Raw genomic sequence first — 23,855 nt, forward strand, 5'->3', positions numbered from 1 at the left:
TAAACGAATGTATAAATATTCATTAAAAATAAAAACACCATTAAAATAACTTTTACAGTTTAAATTCGCGTTTGTAAATTTTATTAAATCTAATTATTTATATATTTTTATTTTATCATTGATTCGTTAAAAACAAAGTAACTAGGTACCTACATGAATTAAGCACGTTGATGGACGATTTTGAAACTAAAAAAATATATTAAAATTGTGTGATTGGAAAAAAAATCGTATGGCCATATTAGCCAGACAACCGATAGGTATCCGTTAGGGTAAACACGTTCTTGAGTGGAGACCGCGAATTGGCAAACGTAGTTCTGGACGCCCTCAAACTCAGTGGAGTGATGATCTGTGCAGAATGGCAGGCAGGAGCCTCGCCCGGTGAATCTAGCATGACCCGTCAATAGGTAGGGGGAAAAAGTATCTATACTGAGACCTTAGAACTTATATCTCAAGGTGAGTGGCGCATTTACGTCTGATGAGATGTCTATGGGCTCCAGTAACCACACCAGCTCGAGCTGTGAGCTCGTCCACCCATCTAAACAATAAAAAAATAAAAAAAGCTGGATGAGAGAAGTCGAGGATTGTGCTCAGTAGCGAGCAATTCAAAAGGCCTATGTCCAGCAGTGGACTGCTATACGCTGATGATGACGATTGATCGAATGACGATAAATCGAAATATCGATACCCGTCAAACGTACAGTCCCATCTCTAAAATAATCGAGAAGATTAGATTGGATTGCGTGTGATCGCACTAAGCGATCGATTTGTTCCACGATGTGATCACACAATAATCGGCTTTGAATTAATGTGGTCTAGATTGTCTGTTAAAAATAGAGAAGATTCAACGTCTATCCACAATCTGCCTACAAAGAATATTGCGGTATTTTGATCATGTTGCACGTAGGGATACCAGCAATTTGAAACGCCTTGTGGTGACCGGTAAAATAGAGGGAAAAAGGTCTAGGGGTAGAGGTCCCAAACGATGGTCGGACCAAATAGCGGAGGAACTGGGGATACCTATCAGCGACGCACTCCACCGGGCTGCAGCGCGGGATCGATGGTTTACGAAATCGGACGGAGTCACGATCCTCAGCAGTGAGGGACCGATCGAAGAGAGAGAGAGAGAGATTGTCTGAATTACTGTTAAATGTATTTTCGAATTAATTCCCAAACTAGCTTATATTAACAATTGGAGCCAGTTAAGCATTAGCTGGTATATTTTCTTTTTTTAATGTTAATTTTTCGTCTGCCGTCTATTATTGTAATAAAACACGTAATGAACTAGATAGCCGACTTATACATAGGTGCATAATAACGTATATAATTACAAAGGACATAATAATAGTTAAAGTATTTTGTTCGACACTCGTTAAGTTAATTCCACTCCAAATGACTTGATGTAGCCTGTGGCTTAATAACTCCCTAATGATGCTTGTTAAAAATGATGGATGAGGGACAAATTGCTAACGGCTCTGGTACGCTGATTTGAACCTTAAATCGCTTAGAAATAAAACCTAGACGTTTTGACAGTACAAATTATACTACTCGATAGTGGATTTTCAATTGAAAAGTATTGTGTATGGTACATACCTATTTATATCTCTGTAAAATTTCGTGTTAATTATTGATCAATAAGCGGTTATCGTTATCGGGTCGTGGAATAGTTACATAAAAATGTTTTTTGCGCAAATCCTGATTATAAAGTTATTATTATTATTATTATTATTAATACTTTATTTCAGTTTTTTTTTTAAAACCATAACATTTTGTTAGTAGTAATTACTTATATCTATGTTAGTGACTTAAAAAATCTAACACATAACTATCATTATATATATACATTTTATACCATTACATTTTTTATTTTATTTTTTCTCCTTCCAAGTGCCTACTGCAAAGGCTATTGATCAGCAGTCCCTCGATCTTGCTCGATATGATTCTCAAAAGACTGTTGCCACTAATAAATAATAATAAACAAAACGTTTATTTTCGTTTAAATCTATATTGTGATGGAATTGTAATAACCTTAATAATCTATGGAATTGTAATTTTCACTTTAAAGTTATCGTTGTGTGCGCCATCTAGTATCAAATATAGTACACTAAATACATTACACAAACCGGGACAAAATACATATTCAAAACAGTTCTGCTACTTGTCAATAGGTGGCAGTGTTCTCAACTTCTAAGCTTTCCAACAGATGTCAGGAGTAATATCAACGATATTTAGATTTAGCAGGAATGATGATTAAACATTCTCAAGTAGGCTATTATAATCGATTTTACAATCGTAAACAATTACCATAATATTGTTAGGATATTTTTAGTTTCAATAAATCGTCCGAACCATATTTATGCAGTTCAGAATTGATAAAATAAATATAAAAATTAAATGCATTGACGCTTCAACAAGCTCACAGCATATCTGGTGTTAAGTGGTTACCTTAGCCTATTGACGTCTCAAACCCCATCCGCCTTGATAATTGAGGTCTCAAGTAAGCTAGACCACAGTTGTTTAGTATAATATCCACTCTTCATGTCGGAACACATTACTGCTTCAGCCGTAAACGGACGTGATGGTGGAACCTATCCAGCTGGGTTGACACGAAACTCTCTCTCTTTCTCTCATTAGTAATAAGGTTTTTTTTTTTATTGCGTAGGTTGGTGGACGAGCTCACAGCCCACCTGGTGTTAAGTGGTAACTGAAGCCCATAGAAATCTACGACGTAAACGCGCCACCCACCTTGAGATATAAGTTCTAAGGTCTCAGTATAGTTACGACGGCTGCCCCAGCCTTCAAACCGAAACGCATTACTGCTTCACGGCAGAAATAGGCAGGGTGGTGGTACCTACCCGTGCGGACTCACAAAAGGTCCTACCACCAGTAATTACGTAAATTATAATTTTGCGGTTTTGATTTTTATTACACGATGATATTCCTTCACCGTGGAAGTCGATCGTGAACATTTATTGTGTACGTATTTCATTAGAAAAATTGGTAACCGCCTGCGGGATTCGAACACCGGTGCATCGCTAGATACGAATGCACCGGACGTCTTATCTTTTAGGCCACGACGACTTCGCAAACGTTAATTCTATATATTGTTTCTTCATCGTGGAAGTCGTTCGTGAGTGTGTATCCATATCTCATTAGAAGTATTGGTAACTACCTGTAAGAATTTGAGCTCCAATAGTCTCATCATTTGATATCGAATATATCTTTTGACAATGTTTGTATTACGGTAATTACATACAGTTGTATACGCGTAATAGAAATCGGCCGATGTTCCTGAATAGATACATATTGTTTCTGTTTTAATTATATATCTAGTCTATAGGTAATTCATGATGGGCAGCGGCTTGGCTCTGCCCCTGGCATTGCTGATGTCAATGAGTGCCGGTAACAACTCACCGTCAGGTGGGTCGTATGATCGTCTGCCTACAAGGGCAATAATTTTTTTTAAGGTTTTCCGTTCTCTATGTGTTTAGAGAGTTTTTACTTCTCGATAGCATAAAAGTTAATTCAAACTTGTATGGAGTTCGAACAGCGCCCCTAGCGGCAACGTTAAAAAACTCGCACTAAGCACGCGGGACACAATTTTGAAGTCAAAGGAAAGCCTAGAATCCATTTGTAATTGCCATTATATAGCTCGGAACTTCTACACTTCAGGATAGGGAATGTTTGCATTAAGCATAGAAAAAAAAACAGCGTAATTTTTACATTTATTAATTTAATCATTATGATTACATTATTGTTGTCAACATTTTTATTTCAATGGATTAATATTAATATTCAATTATTTGTTTTCAATTACCAATAATATTATTAATTAAAAATTTATCAATGTTTTGTTAACGAAACAGGACGGTAATTCTGATGGAGTCCATCCCACGTAAATAAAATGAGTTACTTTTATTTGATTATAATTCAATCATCAAACAATGCACGAATCCAGCCGAGACGTGCATTGCTCTATATTAAAAATCTTTACATCAAAACTTACAATTAAATAACGTATTAAGAATCAAATTTTCATTACATAATCTCGTTTTAAAATGTTTTGGCACGTGTTATTTTTTGTAATTTTTTTTTCATTTTAATTTTTTTATTGAAAAACATCGAATAGTTCATGGTTGCGTTCCCCTTTGTACCTCTTAGGCTGATTGACTTCTTCTTCGATGTAATCACACGGCACGAACAGCTAAAACATAGGAGTAGCTATTAATACTAAAATAAAATTTGTTTTCGAAATGTTAACTCGGATGTCCTTCTTTAAGCGGGGCTTGTGGAGAGTATTAAGCGGTTGGCAGCGGCTTGGCTCTGCCCCTGGCATTGCTGAGGTCCATGGGCGACGGTAACCACTCACCATCAGGTGGGCCGTATGCTCGTCTGCCTACAAGGGCAATAAAAAAAAAAGACTAGCTTTCGAACCCGCTCTATGGATTACTACATCACTAATATTCAACTTAAGACAAGAGGAGTGTACTGTACAGCCGCCTCTGCATTGAACGCGTCGAGCCACCACAAATAGCAACGGTGAAAATAAATAGTAGAAGTCAGAGGTAACTTAAAATGGAATTAATTGGAAAAGTGATTCTTAATTACTGTCACTATGGAACGCAATGATAATGATGAAGAGAATGGCGTCAGCAACACTGACGTTATCATTTTAAAAATACCATGGAACCAGCTTATCCGTCGTATATAATGTTTGTCCTGGTCTGTAAGCCACCATATGAGCCTAAAGCTTCGAGCTTTTTTTAAGGAAACGGGTTAACGAGCTTACAATACACGTGGGATTAAACGGTTACTGGAGCCCATAGAAATCACAGCGCGAATGCCGCCCCATCTGGAGACATGAAATTGAAGTCAGAATTATACTTTATACGACAGTCCTGCCCTTAACACCAGAACGAATAACTTCTTCGCGACATTATCAAAATAACCCTTCTACTCATATCTGTTCATAAAATATTTATAACTATTGATACCATGCCCCACACGCTTTTTTTACAATAAAATCATTTTTTCTTACACTATTTTTAATTCAAATTTATTAAAATTTATTTTCTATTTTTTAGTTTGATTTTCTATAAAAGCGTATTTTGTTAGTTTTTTTTAAACTATTATTTATTTTTCATTATTTAGTTGAATTTCAATTAGTTCAATTTTTTTTAAATATTGGATTGTCATCGGTTCTTAATAAGTATACCAAATTTCGAGTTAATCCGACGTTTTGAAGGGGGTCAAAATCATGTTCAAAGATTCCGTTACATTCTAACATACTTAACATACATAAGTCTGAAGCTAATAAAAGCGTATTAAAAAAATAGTACGATACAAACCCTATCATTCAGAGGTTTCCCTTCAAGCACGTATTTGAGTTTGTCCAGTTGGCACGGAGTCAGGATTCTCTCCAAGACCTCGTCTCTCAGTTCGTCGCGCTTGTGACCGTCTCGTTTTCCATTCGTCCATCCGCGGGAGTACTGGAACGTCTGCGCCGTCACCGAGGCCAAGGTCATCAGCGTTAGAATCAATGTAATGTTGGTTACCATTTTCGTCACTGTAAAACGAATAAAATTATGAGTTTTTTTTTCTTATTGCCTTTGTAGGCAGACAGGTAGACGAGCATACGGCCCACCTGATGGTAAGTGGTCATCGTCGCTCATGGACGTCAGCAATGCCCCTGGCAAAGCCAAACCGCAGCCTACCATTGTTTAGTGTAGACTTTTCTTCTTTGTCTCCACCTTATCCCACTAGGTGGGGTCGGCACAGCTAATTTTTCTATTACATTCTTTTCTATCAGCCGTCATCTCAACATTAATTCCTCTCTCTCTCATAGCGTCATTCACACACTCTATCCTTTTTTTTCTGTCGACCTCTTCCCCATCTACCTTGCACTACCATTTACATATATCTCGTAGTTTCTGAATTTGGAAAAGTCGTAGACTCTCCAAAGTGCCTGATGGATATGTTACCTACGTGTCCAGTCTAAAACCATTAACTATTGATCCTCTTTAAATTGTCCCAACCATTTAAACGTCTACCGTCAGAATCACGCCGTATCACAAGTACATTTGTGGCGATAAAAAGGTCTGGTTCTGCTTCATTTTAACAAAGCTTTTTTATGGATTCTTGTGTTGTTTTTTTGTCTTATTCTTGAAGTCTCTGAAGAAAACCTATAAATTATACTCTTTCGATGCAGTGCTCTATGAAACCTTATTCTAAAAACTATATTGTAGATATTTATGATAACTGATTTTGACTGACTCGGTAGTGCGGTAGTTAGCGCCTTGACTGTTGTGCCGAGGGCCGTGGTTTTAGTTCCCACGTCGGGAAACATTCCCGTGATGAATAGATTTCTACTCTTTGTCTGGATGTTTATCATCTATCTATCATCATGCTCCTGCCATTCTTTCAGTGACCTGGGGTCGACGCAACATGTTTTCTCTTTCCATACTCCTCTATCATATACCATTTCTCCGCTCACACATATCGTCTTTCATGCAATCCATGCATTTTTGCATTTTTTTAGGTCTACCTCTTGCTCTTCCTCTGTGTCTATCATCTATATATGTATATATTTAGGTATGTATGTGAGTCTCTCGTACCCATAACATAGGGAACCCTAATTTGAGGCCGGATGACCATTTGTGAGTTGATCCCCGTTATTTATTTTATGTATTTATTTACATGCTTTGGACTGTAGAGTAGTTAGTGCAGAGTCAGAGAATAGCGGGACCAAATCACTTGTCGTAGTTAAAAGGCGATTAAGGGATTCATCGAAGAATGGGTAGGAGTATTCTCCGGCATAAGCTAATGGGCGTATTATGAGCGCGTATGGCCTTGTACCACAATTTTGCCTATATAAGCTGCGAAGTTTTCACGCATAAAGGCTTTGAAGTGTGAGTCAGCAGTCATGACTGCCCACACCTCAAACAGGAACATATTACTAGTTTACGACAGACATAGGCAAGAAAATATTGCGTTACATGGATACAAGTCAAATTAATAACAACGTTTTAAAAAAAAACGATCACGATTTAAAACCTCCAAATCATAGTGCATAGATATTTGTTCTGGAGACTATTTGTAGAGTTTTCTAGAATACTGATTTAAAACGATCGCAATTTAAAACCTCCAAATCATAGTGCATAGATATTTGTTCTGGAGACTATTTGTAGAGTTTTCTAGAATACTGATTTAAAACGATCACAATTTAAAACCTCCAAATCATAGTGCATAGAGATTTGTTCTGGAGACTATTTCTAGAGTTTTCTAGAATACTGATTTAAAACGATCGCAATTTAAAACCTCCAAATCATAGTGCATAGATATTTGTTCTGGAGACTATTTGTAGAGTTTTCTAGAATACTGATTTAAAACGATCACAATTTAAAACCTCCAAATCATAGTGCATAGAGATTTGTTCTGGAGACTATTTCTAGAGTTTTCTAGAATACTGATTTAAAACGATCACAATTTAAAACCTCCAAATCATAGTGCATAGATATTTGTTCTGGAGACTATTTGTAGAGTTTTCTAGAATACTGATTTAAAACGATCACAATTTAAAACCTCCAAATCATAGTGCATAGAGATTTGTTCTGGAGACTATTTCTAGAGTTTTCTAGAATACTGATTTAAAACGATCACAATTTAAAACCTCCAAATCATAGTGCATAGAGATTTGTTCTGGAGACTATTTCTAGAGTTTTCTAGAATACTGATTTAAAACGATCACAATTTAAAACCTCCAAATCATAGTGCATAGATATTTGTTCTGGAGACTATTTGTAGAGTTTTCTAGAATACTGATTTAAAACGATCACAATTTAAAACCTCCAAATCATAGTGCATAGAGATTTGTTCTGGAGACTATTTCTAGAGTTTTCTAGAATACTGATTTAAAACGATCACAATTTAAAACCTCCAAATCATAGTGCATAGATATTTGTTCTGGAGACTATTTGTAGAGTTTTCTAGAATACTGATTTAAAACGATCACAATTTAAAACCTCCAAATCATAGTGCATAGATATTTGTTCTGGAGACTATTTGTAGAGTTTTCTAGAATACTGATTTAAAACGATCACAATTTAAAACCTCCAAATCATAGTGCATAGATATTTGTTCTGGAGACTATTTGTAGAGTTTTCTAGAATACTGATTTAAAACGATCACAATTTAAAACCTCCAAATCATAGTGCATAGATATTTGTTCTGGAGACTATTTGTAGAGTTTTCTAGAATACTGATTTAAAACGATCACAATTTAAAACCTCCAAATCATAGTGCATAGAGATTTGTTCTGGAGACTATTTGTAGAGTTTTCTAGAATACTGATTTAAAACGATCACAATTTAAAACCTCCAAATCATAGTGCATAGATATTTGTTCTGGAGACTATTTGTAGAGTTTTCTAGAATACTGATTTAAAACGATCACAATTTAAAACCTCCAAATCATAGTGCATAGATATTTGTTCTGGAGACTATTTGTAGAGTTTTCTAGAATACTGATTTAAAACGATCACAATTTAAAACCTCCAAATCATAGTGCATAGAGATTTGTTCTGGAGACTATTTCTAGAGTTTTCTAGAATACTGATTTAAAACGATCGCAATTTAAAACCTCCAAATCATAGTGCATAGATATTTGTTCTGGAGACTATTTCTAGAGTTTTCTAGAATACTGATTTAAAACGATCACAATTTAAAACCTCCAAATCATAGTGCATAGATATTTGTTCTGGAGACTATTTGTAGAGTTTTCTAGAATACTGATTTAAAACGATCACAATTTAAAACCTCCAAATCATAGTGCATAGATATTTGTTCTGGAGACTATTTGTAGAGTTTTCTAGAATACTGATTTAAAACGATCACAATTTAAAACCTCCAAATCATAGTGCATAGATATTTGTTCTGGAGACTATTTGTAGAGTTTTCTAGAATACTGATTTAAAACGATCACAATTTAAAACCTCCAAATCATAGTGCATAGATATTTGTTCTGGAGACTATTTGTAGAGTTTTCTAGAATACTGATTTAAAACGATCACAATTTAAAACCTCCAAATCATAGTGCATAGATATTTGTTCTGGAGACTATTTGTAGAGTTTTCTAGAATACTGATTTAAAACGATCACAATTTAAAACCTCCAAATCATAGTGCATAGAGATTTGTTCTGGAGACTATTTCTAGAGTTTTCTAGAATACTGATTTAAAACGATCGCAATTTAAAACCTCCAAATCATAGTGCATAGATATTTGTTCTGGAGACTATTTGTAGAGTTTTCTAGAATACTGATTTAAAACGATCACAATTTAAAACCTCCAAATCATAGTGCATAGAGATTTGTTCTGGAGACTATTTCTAGAGTTTTCTAGAATACTGATTTAAAACGATCACAATTTAAAACCTCCAAATCATAGTGCATAGATATTTGTTCTGGAGACTATTTGTAGAGTTTTCTAGAATACTGATTTAAAACGATCACAATTTAAAACCTCCAAATCATAGTGCATAGAGATTTGTTCTGGAGACTATTTCTAGAGTTTTCTAGAATACTGATTTAAAACGATCGCAATTTAAAACCTCCAAATCATAGTGCATAGATATTTGTTCTGGAGACTATTTGTAGAGTTTTCTAGAATACTGATTTAAAACGATCACAATTTAAAACCTCCAAATCATAGTGCATAGAGATTTGTTCTGGAGACTATTTCTAGAGTTTTCTAGAATACTGATTTAAAACGATCACAATTTAAAACCTCCAAATCATAGTGCATAGAGATTTGTTCTGGTGACTATTTCTAGAGTTTTCTAGAATACTAAAGCGATCTGATTTTGGTTGAAGCATGTGACTATAGTACCAAACAAAAATTAGTATTCCTACTTCCCTATTAATTTACTGGTGGTAAGGCGTCATGTGAGCCCGCAATAGTGGGTACCACCACTTTGCCTATTTCTGCCGTGAAGCATTAGTGCATTTCAGTTTAAAGGGTGGGATAATCGTATTGTAAACACTGAGACTTAGAGCTCACGTCTCGTGGGTCATAATTAAAATTACCTTTAAAACCTAAATCTCGCTTTTTTGGCTGTATTGTTTTAGACCCTTATTTATAACAACTGATTACTGTTTCAAACTTTTTAATGACATTGCTAGCATTTTAGAAACTTTTTTGCATAGTAACGTTAACAGAAGGTATGGTATTTCATCAAATAAAGCAAACTACAGAAAACAAGTTATTATAAAGTAAAAGTTTACGAAAGCTGTAAAAACCAAAGTTCGTAAACTTCTCAATTCTTTCGAACAGGCACCTACCTACGTGTTCCCGCAATATGAGTGAGTTACAACAACGAAAACAGCAAAAAAAAACCTACAAACGGGAATCGTGGTCTTATAACTTTAATATTGTTTCGCCCGAATAAAGACGTAAATGAAAAAATGTTTATGAAAACGTGCCGTGTTTATGTGGAGGTGAGAAATAATAATATTGTTTGTGAAAACGAAATAACTGAACGGCGGTATGAAGGAAGACTTCTCTACGGCGTGTTGTTGATCAGTTGAATCCCACTTTGCACTATAGTAGAGTTATTTTGTCGCTGCAGTTTGAGTCATAAAACACAGCCGGGCTAGGGCGGTGAGCATGTTGTTATAGTTGAAATGTTTCGTTCGAGGCCGATGTGATGTTAGAAGTTATACAGTCCGTAGATTGTGCAGTGTGGACTCTGCCAATGTGAAGTCGTTTTTTTTTCTATCACACAACGGTGATCACATCTTTGAACCGAAAAACGACTGCTTTTGTCTTCTTTTACATTTGTATGACCATGTTATGTGTACAGATTCCGATGACAATGTGTTGTGTCGTGAGTTTATAATATATTAAAAAAACAGAATCTTCTCCTTCTTCATATTTTAAATTTCCATTCTAGACAGACGGGCATACGGTTCGTCCGATGGAGAGTGGTCACCATCGCTTGTGCACGTCAATAATGTTAGGAGCACAACCAAGGGCGTTGCCTATCGTTTAGAAGTACTCGGCAAGCTTTGTTTCAAGAAACAACATGGAGTACATGTGAGTACATGTGCAAGTTCATTCCGAACCCAGACTGTATGTGACAAAAAAGATCCCTGAAAGCGTTGCTATATTTTTAATAGCCCTTGTAGGCAGACGAGCGTATGGCCCCCCCTATGGTGAGTGGTTACCGTCGCCCATGGACGTCAGCAATGCCAGGGGCAGAGCTAAGCCGCTGCCTACCTGTGGATGAACTGTGTGATGCTAAACGCGAGATGAGGGGATCATCTCAAAAAAATCCTCAAAGGAATCCTTGATTGAGTGGAGTGACCACTCATGATAATTTGCACCATAATTTCGCCTACCTTCTCGAAATAAAAAATGGTTATCATAAATATATCCAGGTTACCTCGTCGCCCCGTTGCTCTTTTCAGCACCCGCTTTAGCAGAACCAATCTAGGCAAGCACTCACCTACTCCTCGTCTAACTAACCTTTATAATAATCTAATCAGAAAAGTTGAAAACCTTGACATATTTGGCGATTCCCTTCCAATATTCAAGAACAAAATTATAAAAAGTTGTTGTTGAACCTCAGCCTCAGCCTTGGTCTGAGTACTCGGGTATTACTGTCCTTGTTGTCTTTCTTTTGTTTTTAATTTTTTATTATTATTAATAGTATTGTTAAATCTCTATTGATATATTAATGTAATGCATGCTGTGATTGCCTCTAATTAGAGTTGCAGTTATCAATTGCTCTATACATGTCAATGTTATTTTATGTCTTACTGTAAACCCTGTCGGTAATCCTTAAATAAATAAATAAATAAATATATCACGATTAAAACCGAATAAGGATTTAATGAATTGTATTCATAACCGTTTCTTGAGTTCGAAATCACATCGTACGAATCACTTAGTACGAATTTTCAATTGAATTACTGTGTTTCGGTCTGGAGTATAATTACTTTCGATTGTAGGCATAACTGACTTACGTGTTTGAATTACACGAGGTTTCGGAATAAGAAAATAACATGATTTGTTCACGTTTATCGACGGCGCTATATTGCAGTCTTACATTGTTTTGTTAATTAAAAGCTATTTATGGGTTGTCTTACAGCGATCTGAAGTGAGTTTGAAAGCCGGTCACCGGTAAAGTCGCGAAATCGAAAATCGCACATAATTTTAATTTTTTAGTATCGGTTTCGTGTTTTTAATGATTTATCTTAAAGATGAACGTTTAATTGGGAAGAGGGTAGTTACTAACTAAAAATTTGCAGTCGATTGAAGTTTCACGCCTGAGTCCTGAAGATTACGTCATTTTTTCTGATGCACCACATTTGCTCTTAATTTTTGTAGTGTCTTCAGATAAATCTAGACATATTTAAAATGTTGACATAATAGTTTGATTTGATTTGACTCTGGTATTAGATATTTTAGCATTTACGAAATAAGAAAAACCGACCTTCTGAATTCGATTAAAATCTCAATGTCAAATACATATCTCATGAATAAATGTAGCCATGTATCTGATCTGAAACCCTGTCCGTCTAAGTTATAGTAATAATTCATAACATTGCGTCGCTAATCTCGAATAAGTAGGTAGTAGATACTTATCTAAAAATCGGACATTATTTTGTGAAACAACATTGGCCAAGCGAGAAGCGTTGGAGTTGGGTTCTCGATGGCTTTTAACGCTCATTTCGGTAAAAATAATAAAAAAAAAATTCGTAAAAGGATATTCGATTGTATAAACGAAAACCTGCAAAAAGGAAGATTCGTAATAAAAACTTCTTCAGCTTTGACCTTTGAAGCGTGAATATGAACCATAATTTTCTTTATCTTGTAACTACGGAAAGGTTAATTAATTGTATCTATTTTTTTTATTTTTAACTAATTTATATTTAATAGAACGATAACAGCCTAGAGGCTTAAACCCGAAGTCTGATCAGGTAGCTTGTCAGCTGGATATGCGGCCAACCAATTTCCCCACGAGGCAAAAGATAGGAATAGGTGAAGAGAAATGATGAGAAGAGTCACTGTCCTGAGCAATAAAGGAAGGATTGAGAAGAAGATAATATAATATCTGTAACAAGTTGCAAGATTTTTCTTGCACCTAATGCCACATAACTAATAAAATTCTTGAGTATTGATATGGTATAATTTGTTGTTGACCCGGAAACTCCTGTCCCATTTACATTATATGTTTTTCCTATTAATTGATTTAGAGAATTTAGACATTCCCAGGTCGTGTTTCGGCGCTGTTGTAAGTACCAAGATCAACGGGTAGGCGAATTATAGGGTACGCATTGAATCTGAAAATCGTGGTAAGGACCCGTTAATTAGCAGTGTATGTAATGTTTTCCTTTAGTTATCACATTATCGTCCTTCGTTCGACGTTCGAAGAGGTCGACGAGCGAAATAACCCATAGACACAGCCCATTGAGCTTTTCGCCAGATTTTCGCCGTGATCGGTGTAATTCTGCGAAGCACTGCTCTTGCTAGGGCTATTGTTAGCAAATACTCTTTGATTGAGTCCGTTTGCTCACCTACCCGTCCGGGCGTAGCTGGAATAGCCCCATAGGCCAACAGCCAATAGATAGGCAAAAAGAAAAAGTTTTTTTTTTCCTACCTAAGCTGATAGCCTTGAGAGGCTATATCAGCGTAACCTTTATTAGTAGGTGAGCTCACGGGGCTCAAACCGGAGTATTGCTAACACTTACCCTAGCAAGAGTAGTGCTTGGTAGAATCTACCACCGGATCGGAAACGCGACCCACTGAGAAGATCCGGTGAGAAACTCAGTGGGTGAAAGTTATCACATACGTTTTTAATACATAGGATTGACCGATATGTACTAAAACGGAAGCAATACCCTTGTACAAGCACGCAACGAGCAATCTTGTTCAGTGCAAAACAATATACTATAGAATATTTTGATAGACAGCCTGGCTGTACCCTGGGCGTTGCCGTGGTCTACATTCGTAACCACTGACTGTCAGGTGGTCCGTATTCTCTATGCATGTTCGTGTGCCTCTCTCTCTCTCTCTCTCTCTCTCTCTCTCTTCAATCGGTCTCTCATTGCTGAGGATCGTGAGTCCGTTTGATTCCGTCAACTAGCTGTCGAACCCATTCCCCATCGATCCCATTCTGTAGCTTGGTGGAGTGCGTCGCTGACAGGTATTTTTAGTTCCTCCGCTATTTGGTCCGCAAAAAATAGAAGCATTTGGCGAATATTAGAATATGTATTAATTTGATCTATCTGAACCTCTAAATCTACTTACATTCAATTTCAAAACTCCGTATTACTGTAGTGAGATATTGTACTTATTTTGTCACATCCTGTGCTAGTATATACTTGGTGTGAATTGAGAGATTATTCTTATTATTGTTTTATACTTAGTTGTTTATTTTTTTTTCTCCTTAAGGAACCCTAAAGCATTTTCTAACACAACTCTATCGATGTCATCATAAAAGTTCATCGAATGTTAATGATCACGAACTTCGAATTAGATATTTTTTCTCGATGATACCACTAATCAAATTAATTAATTTTAGAAACTACTTAATTTTTACTGGTGGTAGGACCTCTTGTGAGTCCGCACTCACATATATGCATTTTAAAAAAAAGGTTCATTGTTTTATTTCTTAGTCTTTACCATAAATTTAGTATCGACGCAAAATAGTATAGAGACAATAGACCTTACAAAACAAGAAGTGAAGTTTAGCAAACGTTACTGTTCTTATGGCCAGGTTGTGATATTGACTGGTCTGTGCCACCACCCTACCTATTTCAGCGTAGCAATAATGCGTTTTTGCTTGACGCGTGGAGCAGTCGTATTTTTGTATAATTGCCTACGGTACTCTATTATAATAGTTAAGGAAACTTTGTTATCTGTTCTCCAGTGAAACCCTTAAATGACTTAGATGGCTTTTATTATGCCCCCGAGAAATGGGATAACTATTTAGGACGCGAGTGTGTTTGATACACCCAAAGTATTGTATTATTGTAAAGTTAATCCACAGAATTACGAATTGCACTACTTTCTAACGTACCCATAAATTATAGTAATATAGTAAAACTAGCTCTACCCGTCCGTTTCGCTTGGCATTTAAAATTAACATTATTATTTCTCACCCCCACAACGATTCTCATCATTAACACCCTCTCAACTGGTGTAGGGAGTCCAACACTCGTATTAATATTAGCCTATCCATTAAGTACATGTATTTTCTACATGGATACCAAGTTTCAAGTCAATCGGATGCATGGTTCAGTAGTTATAACGGAACATCCGTAAAAACTACTGTAGATTTATATATCAGTATAGATTTGCATGCGGAGCTTTTTAAAATACGGATCCATGGCCCACTAAATGAGAGTCTAATATTGGCGAAATAAATTGTGTTGGGAGCGGAAGGAGAGATGTGAAGATGAATTGAAAATGAATGATTAGAAAAGATGAACTGTTCCATCCGTTTGTCCGGAATCGACAAAATCTACGAACTAACAGGCAAGCGGTGTATCTTCTATTAGACTGTGGCATTTAAGAACGCACCTTTTGATGAAGCGTAAGCCGGAACGCACGAGAGGTGGGAAAAAGAATATAGTCTCTGATACGGGACCTTTTTACCGCCGAAAATTTAAAAATGAAATATAAAATATAATGTATATAATAACTAATAAAATATAATAACTTAGAATTGTTTATACTGCTACAACATAAAACTCCTATTGTTTCAACGGTGGTGTTAATTACATAAAACACGATTTTACGGTGATATAAAGAAGGGACTCTATATGGACTCCCTCAAGACATTAGGAATAAAGAGCGTTGGCTGTGGTGCAACGATCATAGCTTGTGCGGAACAGGAAACTATACAAATAAATTAAACAAAATAGGAACAAAATAGAAAAGCGACTTCAATTTTTTTTAAAAATATAAAATAAAATCATAAGAATATAATCAAAGTAAACGAAGTAAATTAAATGTGAATTATCAAGGATAACTCAAAACTTGATGATATTTAAAAGGAGCTACATGAGAAACAGAGGTTTTCATACTAAAATAATCATCACGATACACGTATAATTAAGTTCTGAGATAACAAAAAAAAAGAAAGTCGAATGAGTAAATTTGTCTTAATTTTTCGGCTTTCACTACTCTTTATTGGAAAGCTGTTAAAAATTTAACCAGATCTAATTTTAGCCCCCCATCACCTTACATCACGTACAATTAATTCTCTTTAGAGGTACGTTGCGTAGTCTTTTTTTTTCGGGACCGGGATCCGAACCTCCTACGAGGTCCCCGCGTCTTGTCGGAGTACGGGGTATATGGAACTGGACGGTCAGCATATGTTATGAGCGAACCGCGGGCCCAAGGAATGGAATTTAGGACCCTACCTAACAAACAACTTCCCTGCACTACGTTCTGTATTCAACACAAGCTTATCAAGCTGGAATTGACTCTATGCTTTCTGTACCTATAAGCGACTAGCTGTACCGTCCGCATCGCTGGGCATTTAAAATTAACATTATTATTTCTCACCCCCACAACGATTCTCATCATTAACACCCTCTCAACTGGTGTAGGGAGTCCAACACTCATATAAGTATTAGCCTATCCATTAAGTACATGTATTTTCTACATGGATACCAAGTTTCAAGTCAATCGGATGCATGGTTCAGTAGTTATAATGGAACATCCGTAAAAACCGCTGTAGATTTATATATTAGTATAGATTGTTGTTATTAATAAAAATAGACGGCGATGGATAAAACAGATGGCTAGCATCAGAAAACTTGCATAAATTATCGTCAATATATATTTTCAAAATTTTTGCTGATCAAAATAATACTTACATTAGGATTGTCTGACGTCACGAACTACCAAAATTCAAAAAGAACGATCAAATCAATTTAAATGCATACAAAAAAATTACGTAAAAAGAATAATTCGTATGTAGTAAGTACCTTTGACTTCAAGGAATGGCAGTTGACTACGATATGCTGAAGCAAGTTAGCCGCTTTTATACAAAATGGGGCGGTCTACATTGATCGCGAAATTACTTTAATATCGTTTTAAGTGTAATTATTTTGATGAGTCTAACAAGACAGCTATTGATGGTTAATTACAAAGATGCGTAGATTAGGGACTTGTTCAATGTTGTGTATAATATACTTGATCTGGCGCCAATAGATCAATCTCTGTAATTTCGTGTAAAATGACAGAAAATTGTAAAGCACTTTCCAATTCAGTAGTTTTGAGTTGGTATTTAAATTTCAAATACATTTTCAGTACTTTATATAGGGGATTATTTTTTTGTGACTTTCAATATATATGAAATTTATAAGTACAGAAATAGAAAACTCCAGACGAATTATAAATTATAGTATTTCGAATGGACGCTTCTTGTAAAATCAGTAAACCAAGTAAACTTTTTAAAACAGGCGAAGCTAAACTACCCTTTATTTGGTTATCTACGTTTTTTATTAAACAACGTGAACTTGGGTGTATATTTATAATTTTAATTAATTTCTGAACGATTTAAATAAGATAACTCATTAAAAAACTTAGTACCAAATACAAAATAATATTTAGTGATATTAGTCTCTTAAATGTGGCTCCTTAATTTTGTTCAGATAGCAATAATTTAGTGTCTTGCGAGTGAAATAATATTAATTGTAATAAAAACAAAGTAGGTATGTAACAAAGGTCGTTATTACACAGTGCAGATTTTTTTTCCAATATTCCAATTCAACCCCACTATACAAGCCCCGCGAACTTCCCGCGCACTGACGTTCTAACGTGAAATAATAACGTCTTGTACGTGGTTTAATTTAGAAGGAGCAACAGGTTATTTGTACAGGACTGAAAAATACATTTACGCGCCAAAATCGAACATCACTCACTTACATTGTTACATTTCGAAAGAAATGTCTTTTGATAAATTAAATTCGTCTTGAGCAAATATTGATTCGTCCAATTTGTTTTTTTTTTTAGGTTATTTTTAACGATTACCTTCTGGGAGAGCTGTTTAAGATTATTTGTAATGTTAATGGGATGCTAAGATTTTCGAAGAAATTTTAATGTCACTCTTTTAAAATTTCGAATGGGTGTTTTTATAATCAGAGTGCGAATTTTATTTAGAGGTCGAATGAAATAATATGTTTGTTGTGTTTTGACCCGCCTGGTCGTAGGTCGAATAACCTACTAGTGATTAGGTAGAAATTAAAAGTGTTTTAAAATAAAATTCGCATCACTGGTTCCCTTCTCCCAAGTTATGCAACCAAGAAAAACATGTAATCAAACGCGCAGCGGTAAGACTTCTAGAAAACTAAATTACGTATACAGCAAAACTAAAGAAGTTCAATAAGAAACAAAACTCGCCAGTTATTTCAATTTAAAATTAATTGCCTTCGTTCGAAATGAATCTAGGAAATGCTGTTTAGTTATATTTAATTGATTTTGGATGCTTTTTTTTTTTGCACTGTACAGTTGGTGTGTTATGTGTACTTGCAAGTTCCTTACACTTACAAGCAATACCGTCTTTACCATAAGGGCACACGGGGACCGTGCCCAGGGCCCCCTTCTCAGGGGGCCCCGAAAGACCGACAATTTCTCTCACACGTTTATTCTCAAAACATTTTTGTCAGGCACATTACACTTTTTTCACAAATCAGTAATCAGAAGGTATTTACAAGGCCATATACTATGCCTATAATAAAAGATTTTGCTCAACAGAAATCCCGAAAGAAACCGTTATCGAAATCTTAACCAAAAAACCAGCAGCATATAACATTAATGACATATTATATCATACTGTATTTGATTACCTATATATAATAAATGGTCTCATACTCAGTAAAAAAATGTTATTATAATTCGCTTTTTTTACTTTCCAAAAGGACCTCAAATTCTTGTGTGCCCAAGGGCCCCATCCTAGTTTAAGATGTCCCTGCTTACAAGTGATTAATATTGTACATGTAAAGGTCAGCGAAAATAACTCTTTGGTTCCCACATCCAATGATTAAAAAAAATCAACAATGCATTATGTCCGTAAAGTCAGACTAGAGCATAAAGCAAATGACATGTTTTAATGCGGATGATAATTTACAAAAGGGGCAGTCTGGTATGTCTTTGTGGAAGACAATTCAATACTTGATACGGTGGTTTCTTAACGTATAGTCGATTTGGAAAACATCACGTAATTCATAATAAGCTTGCAAAAATTTTATTGCTTAGATGGGTGGACGAGCTCACAGCCCACCTGGTGTTAAATGGTTACTGGAGCCTATAGACATCCACAACGTAAATGCGCCACCCACATTGAGATATAAATTCTAAGGTCTCAAGTATAGTTAATACGGCTGCCCCACCCATCAAACCGAAACGCATTATTATTTTTCTTCACGGCAGAAATAGGCAGGGTGGTGGTTACCATCCGCGCGGACTCACAAGAGGTCCTACCACCAGTAATTACGCAAATTATAATTTTGCGGGTTTGATTTTTATTACACGATGTTATTCCTTCACCGTGGAAGTCAATCGTGAACGTTTGTTGAGTACGTATTTTCATTAGAAAAATTGGTACCCGCCTGAGATTCGAACACCGTCGAACGACGTCTTATCCGTTAGGCCACGACGACTTGAAAATTGATTCATATATTATAATAATGTCATGTTTCTGCGAACAATTAATTTAACAATATTGCATAGCAAATTATTCTACGCGTTAATATGGTCTCAAAGTCGATAAAGACATAATTAAAGCTACACACTTTGTAGGTTTCATTCCGCCACGAAAACAGTAATGCAATTGAAATGTTTTTTTTTTTTTTGGTAGATGATTGGACGAGCTCACAGCCCACCTGGTGTTAAGTGGTTACTGGAGCCCATAGACATCTACGACGTAAATGCGCCACCCACCTTGAGATATAAGTTCTATAAGGTCTCAAGTATAGTTATCATATAGTCTCAAGTATATGTGTAATAACGATAATACAGTTTTATATTTGATATTTTACATACATTTTTGCATTGTTTAATTAAGACTAACGATATGTTATTTTATTTATTTTTTAGATCAATAATTAAACTAAAACTAAGTTTGTTAATCATCATTATTCGGGCGATACAAAATGATAAAATATCTAAATATACAGAAGTAAGAACATTTCTAGAACAAATAGAGTAGCGTATTTTTTTTATTGCCCTTGTAGGCTGACGAGCATTCGGCCCATCTGATGCTGAGTGGTTACCGTCGCCCATGGATCTATTACTGGTGGTAGGACCTCTTGTGAGTCCGCGCGGGTAGGTAGCACCACCCTGCCTATTTCTGCCGTGAAGCAGTAATGCGTTTCGGTTTGAAGGGCGGGGCAGCCGTTGTAACTATGCTGATACCTTAGAACTGATATCTCAAGGTGGATGGCGCATTTAGGTTGTAAATGTCTATGGGCTCCACTAACCACTTAACACCAGGTGGGCTGTGAGCTCGTCCACCCATCTAAGCAATAAAAAAAAAACTTCAGCAATGCCAGGGACAGAGCCAAGCCGTTGCCTACCGTTGAACATTTTACTAGTTTCTTATCCGTGGCTGGGGGCCGAAACTCATACGAGGTGACCACGTCTTGGGGGCGCGCAGGGTATTGGCGGAATTTTACGGTCTGCAGATGTTGGGAGCAGAACGCGAGCCAAGGATGGTTTTAGGGCCATATCCTTGGTGGGTACCCGCAGCTTTGACTGAGTGGAGTGCCCTTCGAATTTCGAAACCTTAGATCCGTACTCGGGTTCTTCTTCGTCGCTTTCTTCATTACTGAAGGTCGTGTCTCTGAAACTTGACCGTGGCCTGTTCCGTGAGCTGTTTCCACCTCGTCCGGTCCTCAGCTTCTCGAATGGCGGTTGCAACTGGCAGCCCGTACTCGGCAATGGGATCTAATATACCCCATATTGTTTCACAGAAATTAAGCTATATCCATACAAAATTTCTCAATTGGTCCAGTGAAGCAAAACAATTCTCTAAATGTCTGTGTAATTGTGTAGGTATAGTTTGATATATTATGTATTAGTAGTTTATTTTATTTTATTATTATTATTATTGTCATTGTGTATTGTAACAATAAGTAAATTGATTAGATTGTACTCTTTTACCCACTTAAATTCTCCCTCTTTAAGAACGATTAGCTGGTAGATAACTCAATTGTTGAGTTTAGCTCGCCATTTTATAACTTTTCGCAATTATTGTATTGTATTAACTGTGTGTACTATAAAGAATAAAGAATTCTAGGCTTTAAACATTATAGACATCTGATTCTGTCATTGTATTAGACTTAGTCCAGTTCGTGTAAGCTACACTTAAGATTCAAAGACCCCCGAAGCTGCAGTTTAATACAGCAGACAAATGCTGAGTGCCTTCTATAAAAAGGTTAGGTTTAAACTTATATTACTTATGGAGGCGTAATTTTTCGTTAAATCTATGAGTATATGCAAATTAGATTTGGCCATGCCAAGTCCAGTTTTCATTAGTATATCCTTGTTAAATAAGAAACTTAATTTTCGACATCACGGCCTATTATGACCCTTATTCAAAACCACACCGTTGGGTGTAATTAGGGCTATAGCCAACATAATTTATAAGCACCCGATCCTTCTGGAAAGGATCTGAATTATAGTTACTGGTTACATACTTTTAGTCATTGGTTACATAAGCTGGTGGTACGCTGAACTGTGGGTTCGCTGATGTGTTTTAAAGACGGAACAGTCGTAATAAAATATTATGATGTTTTAATCTCTATATATAAAAATGAATTGCTGTTCGTTAGTCTCGCTAATACTCGAGAACGGCTAGACCGATTTGGCTAATTTTGGTCTTGAATTATTCGTGGAAGTCCAGGGAAGGTTTAAAAGTAACAAAAATTGAGACATTCACCTTCCATCTTAAGCTGGGTGGAAGCATTTAAGTTTTTTATTAGTGTTCTTAATTTATATATTTTTTTTTTATTGCATAGATGGTTGGACAAGCTCACAGTCCACCCGGTGTTAAGTGGTTATCGGAGCCCATAGACATTTACAACATACATGCCGCCACCCACCTCGAGATATGAGTTCTAAGGCCTCAGTCTAGTTACAAGCCCTACCCTTCAAACCGAAACGCATTACTGCTTCACGGCAGAAATAGGCAGGGTGGTGGTATCTACCCGTGCGGACTCACAAGAGGTCCTACACCAGTAATAAAGACTATTATTTACTTTAATTCACTAAAATAATTATCCTTAATTTTTTATATTCAAGAACAGGACACTAAGACTGATGCTTCATTGCTAAATGCACAGTTTCAAAACATAGGGAGTTACTAAAATTATTAGAGACATAATCTCTTTTATGACTTCTTTCGATTTTAAATTCCGATTTTAAATCGTACTCTAGATGGTCATGTCTGAAGAATTGTTATAAAAAATTAAAATACAATGAAGTTCGCTTATTTAAAAACTGCAAAAAGTGAAAAGCATCTTCTAGATGTTTTTATTACGAATTAGATTAACTATTTTGCAGATGAAATTGAAATATTTTTGTTTGTCAGAAACATTTTAACAAAGCTTTGGATGGAGATCTGAAATTGCTTTATTAATTCAAATGAGAAATTTGTATTTAAACTATTTTTGTTAGTGTCTGTCTAGTGTTTGAAGTCAGCCACAAATATGTACCTATTTTGAAATAAACATTACCCAAACGTCTAATAATTTGTAGCAGTTTCATCTACACACCTTTGTATTTATAACTCTATTAAGCTTTGAGTAATTTTCTCTTTAAATAATTTTTTTTTGTGATAGCTATATTAGAACAGAGAAAAACTTAAATTCCTTGTCGATTCTTGTCAATCCTAGGCTGCTTTCTGAATCGGTGATAAAGTTTTCACGATTCAAAAGATCAAATAAAGGCCTACTGAAATAGAAATAATGGCATTATAACTATATAAAAAACGTTTTTGTTAAAATTATTTTAAATATGGAGGGCTCGTTCTATACAACATGTTACAAAATACCCCGTAAAAATATAATTAATAATCAAAGTCAAACATTTTGTCAACCCTAGGAAGCTGTCATGTTAGGGAACCAGATTATTTAACAGAAAGGCCTATGTACCTATTTTACCTAATAATTGTCTACTTTAATAGTTTTTCTATTTTTCATTCATAAATGTTTGCCACCTCAATACAAAGATGTCATTATACTCAAAATTTTTGTCGTTTCGCGAATTAGGTAGGTAGGTACATTCTGCGTAGTTTACTCTTAAAGCCTTCGTCAAACAGAACGCGTAATTAGCGCGCGTCAGAGCGCTAAACTGACGCCGCGCTATGCCGCCGAGATGTGTTGTACTACTATGGTAACATACCGTCAAACAGAGCCCCAGCGCTATAAGTACGCAGCGCTCTGTCGCGGCGTTAGGACGCTTTGACGTCAGGCGTTGTAATTTTTTACAAATTTTATTTTAGCGTCCGAGTGAATGTGTATTAAAATACTAGATAATGTCCGAAAAAATGATATAAATAGTTAGAAAATACCCATGCTTATACAATGCCACATCTGAATCACTCGATTTCTTAATACTTTTAAATTTTCACACTGCTATCGAAAGGCACTATGATTTGGCGAATGCGTTGCGTCAAGGAGCGTTAGACTCATCTAGTCAATTTGAAGAGCGCGACGTTAAGTACGCGGCACTAAGTACGCGTTCTGTTTGACGAAGGCTTTAATTTTACTGAAATAGGGTTTGCACATCAGTGAAAATAATAATATTTATAATTTTTTTTGAGGTATGTTATACAGCGTTACTA

At 35.8% G+C, this 23,855-nt stretch overlaps 1 protein-coding gene across 3 annotated transcripts; it reads right to left on the reverse strand.

Moving 5' to 3' along the window:
• Nucleotides 1–3,710: 3,710 nt before the first annotated feature.
• On the reverse strand, nt 3,711–17,055 carry Crz (corazonin). 3 transcript variants are annotated; one of them, XM_062676240.1, is made up of 4 exons: nt 16,996–17,025; nt 16,885–16,908; nt 5,346–5,563; nt 3,711–4,201 (listed from the first exon to the last, which is right to left on the reverse strand). In XM_062676240.1, exons 3-4 carry the CDS (start codon nt 5,553–5,555, stop codon nt 4,106–4,108), a joined length of 306 nt encoding a protein of 101 aa, XP_062532224.1. In that variant the 5' UTR covers nt 5,556–5,563; nt 16,885–16,908; nt 16,996–17,025; the 3' UTR covers nt 3,711–4,105. The 3 variants fall into 3 exon arrangements, with proteins under 3 accessions (XP_062532224.1, XP_062532225.1, NP_001036899.1); XM_062676241.1 differs by lacking the exon at nt 16,885–16,908 and having other exon boundaries at nt 16,996–17,055; NM_001043434.1 differs by having other exon boundaries at nt 3,714–4,201; nt 16,885–17,025.
• Nucleotides 17,056–23,855: the final 6,800 nt, after the last annotated feature.

This window comes from Bombyx mori, chromosome 26, assembly GCF_030269925.1.
Source record: "Bombyx mori chromosome 26, ASM3026992v2".
NCBI classification, from domain to species: domain Eukaryota; kingdom Metazoa; phylum Arthropoda; class Insecta; order Lepidoptera; family Bombycidae; genus Bombyx; species Bombyx mori.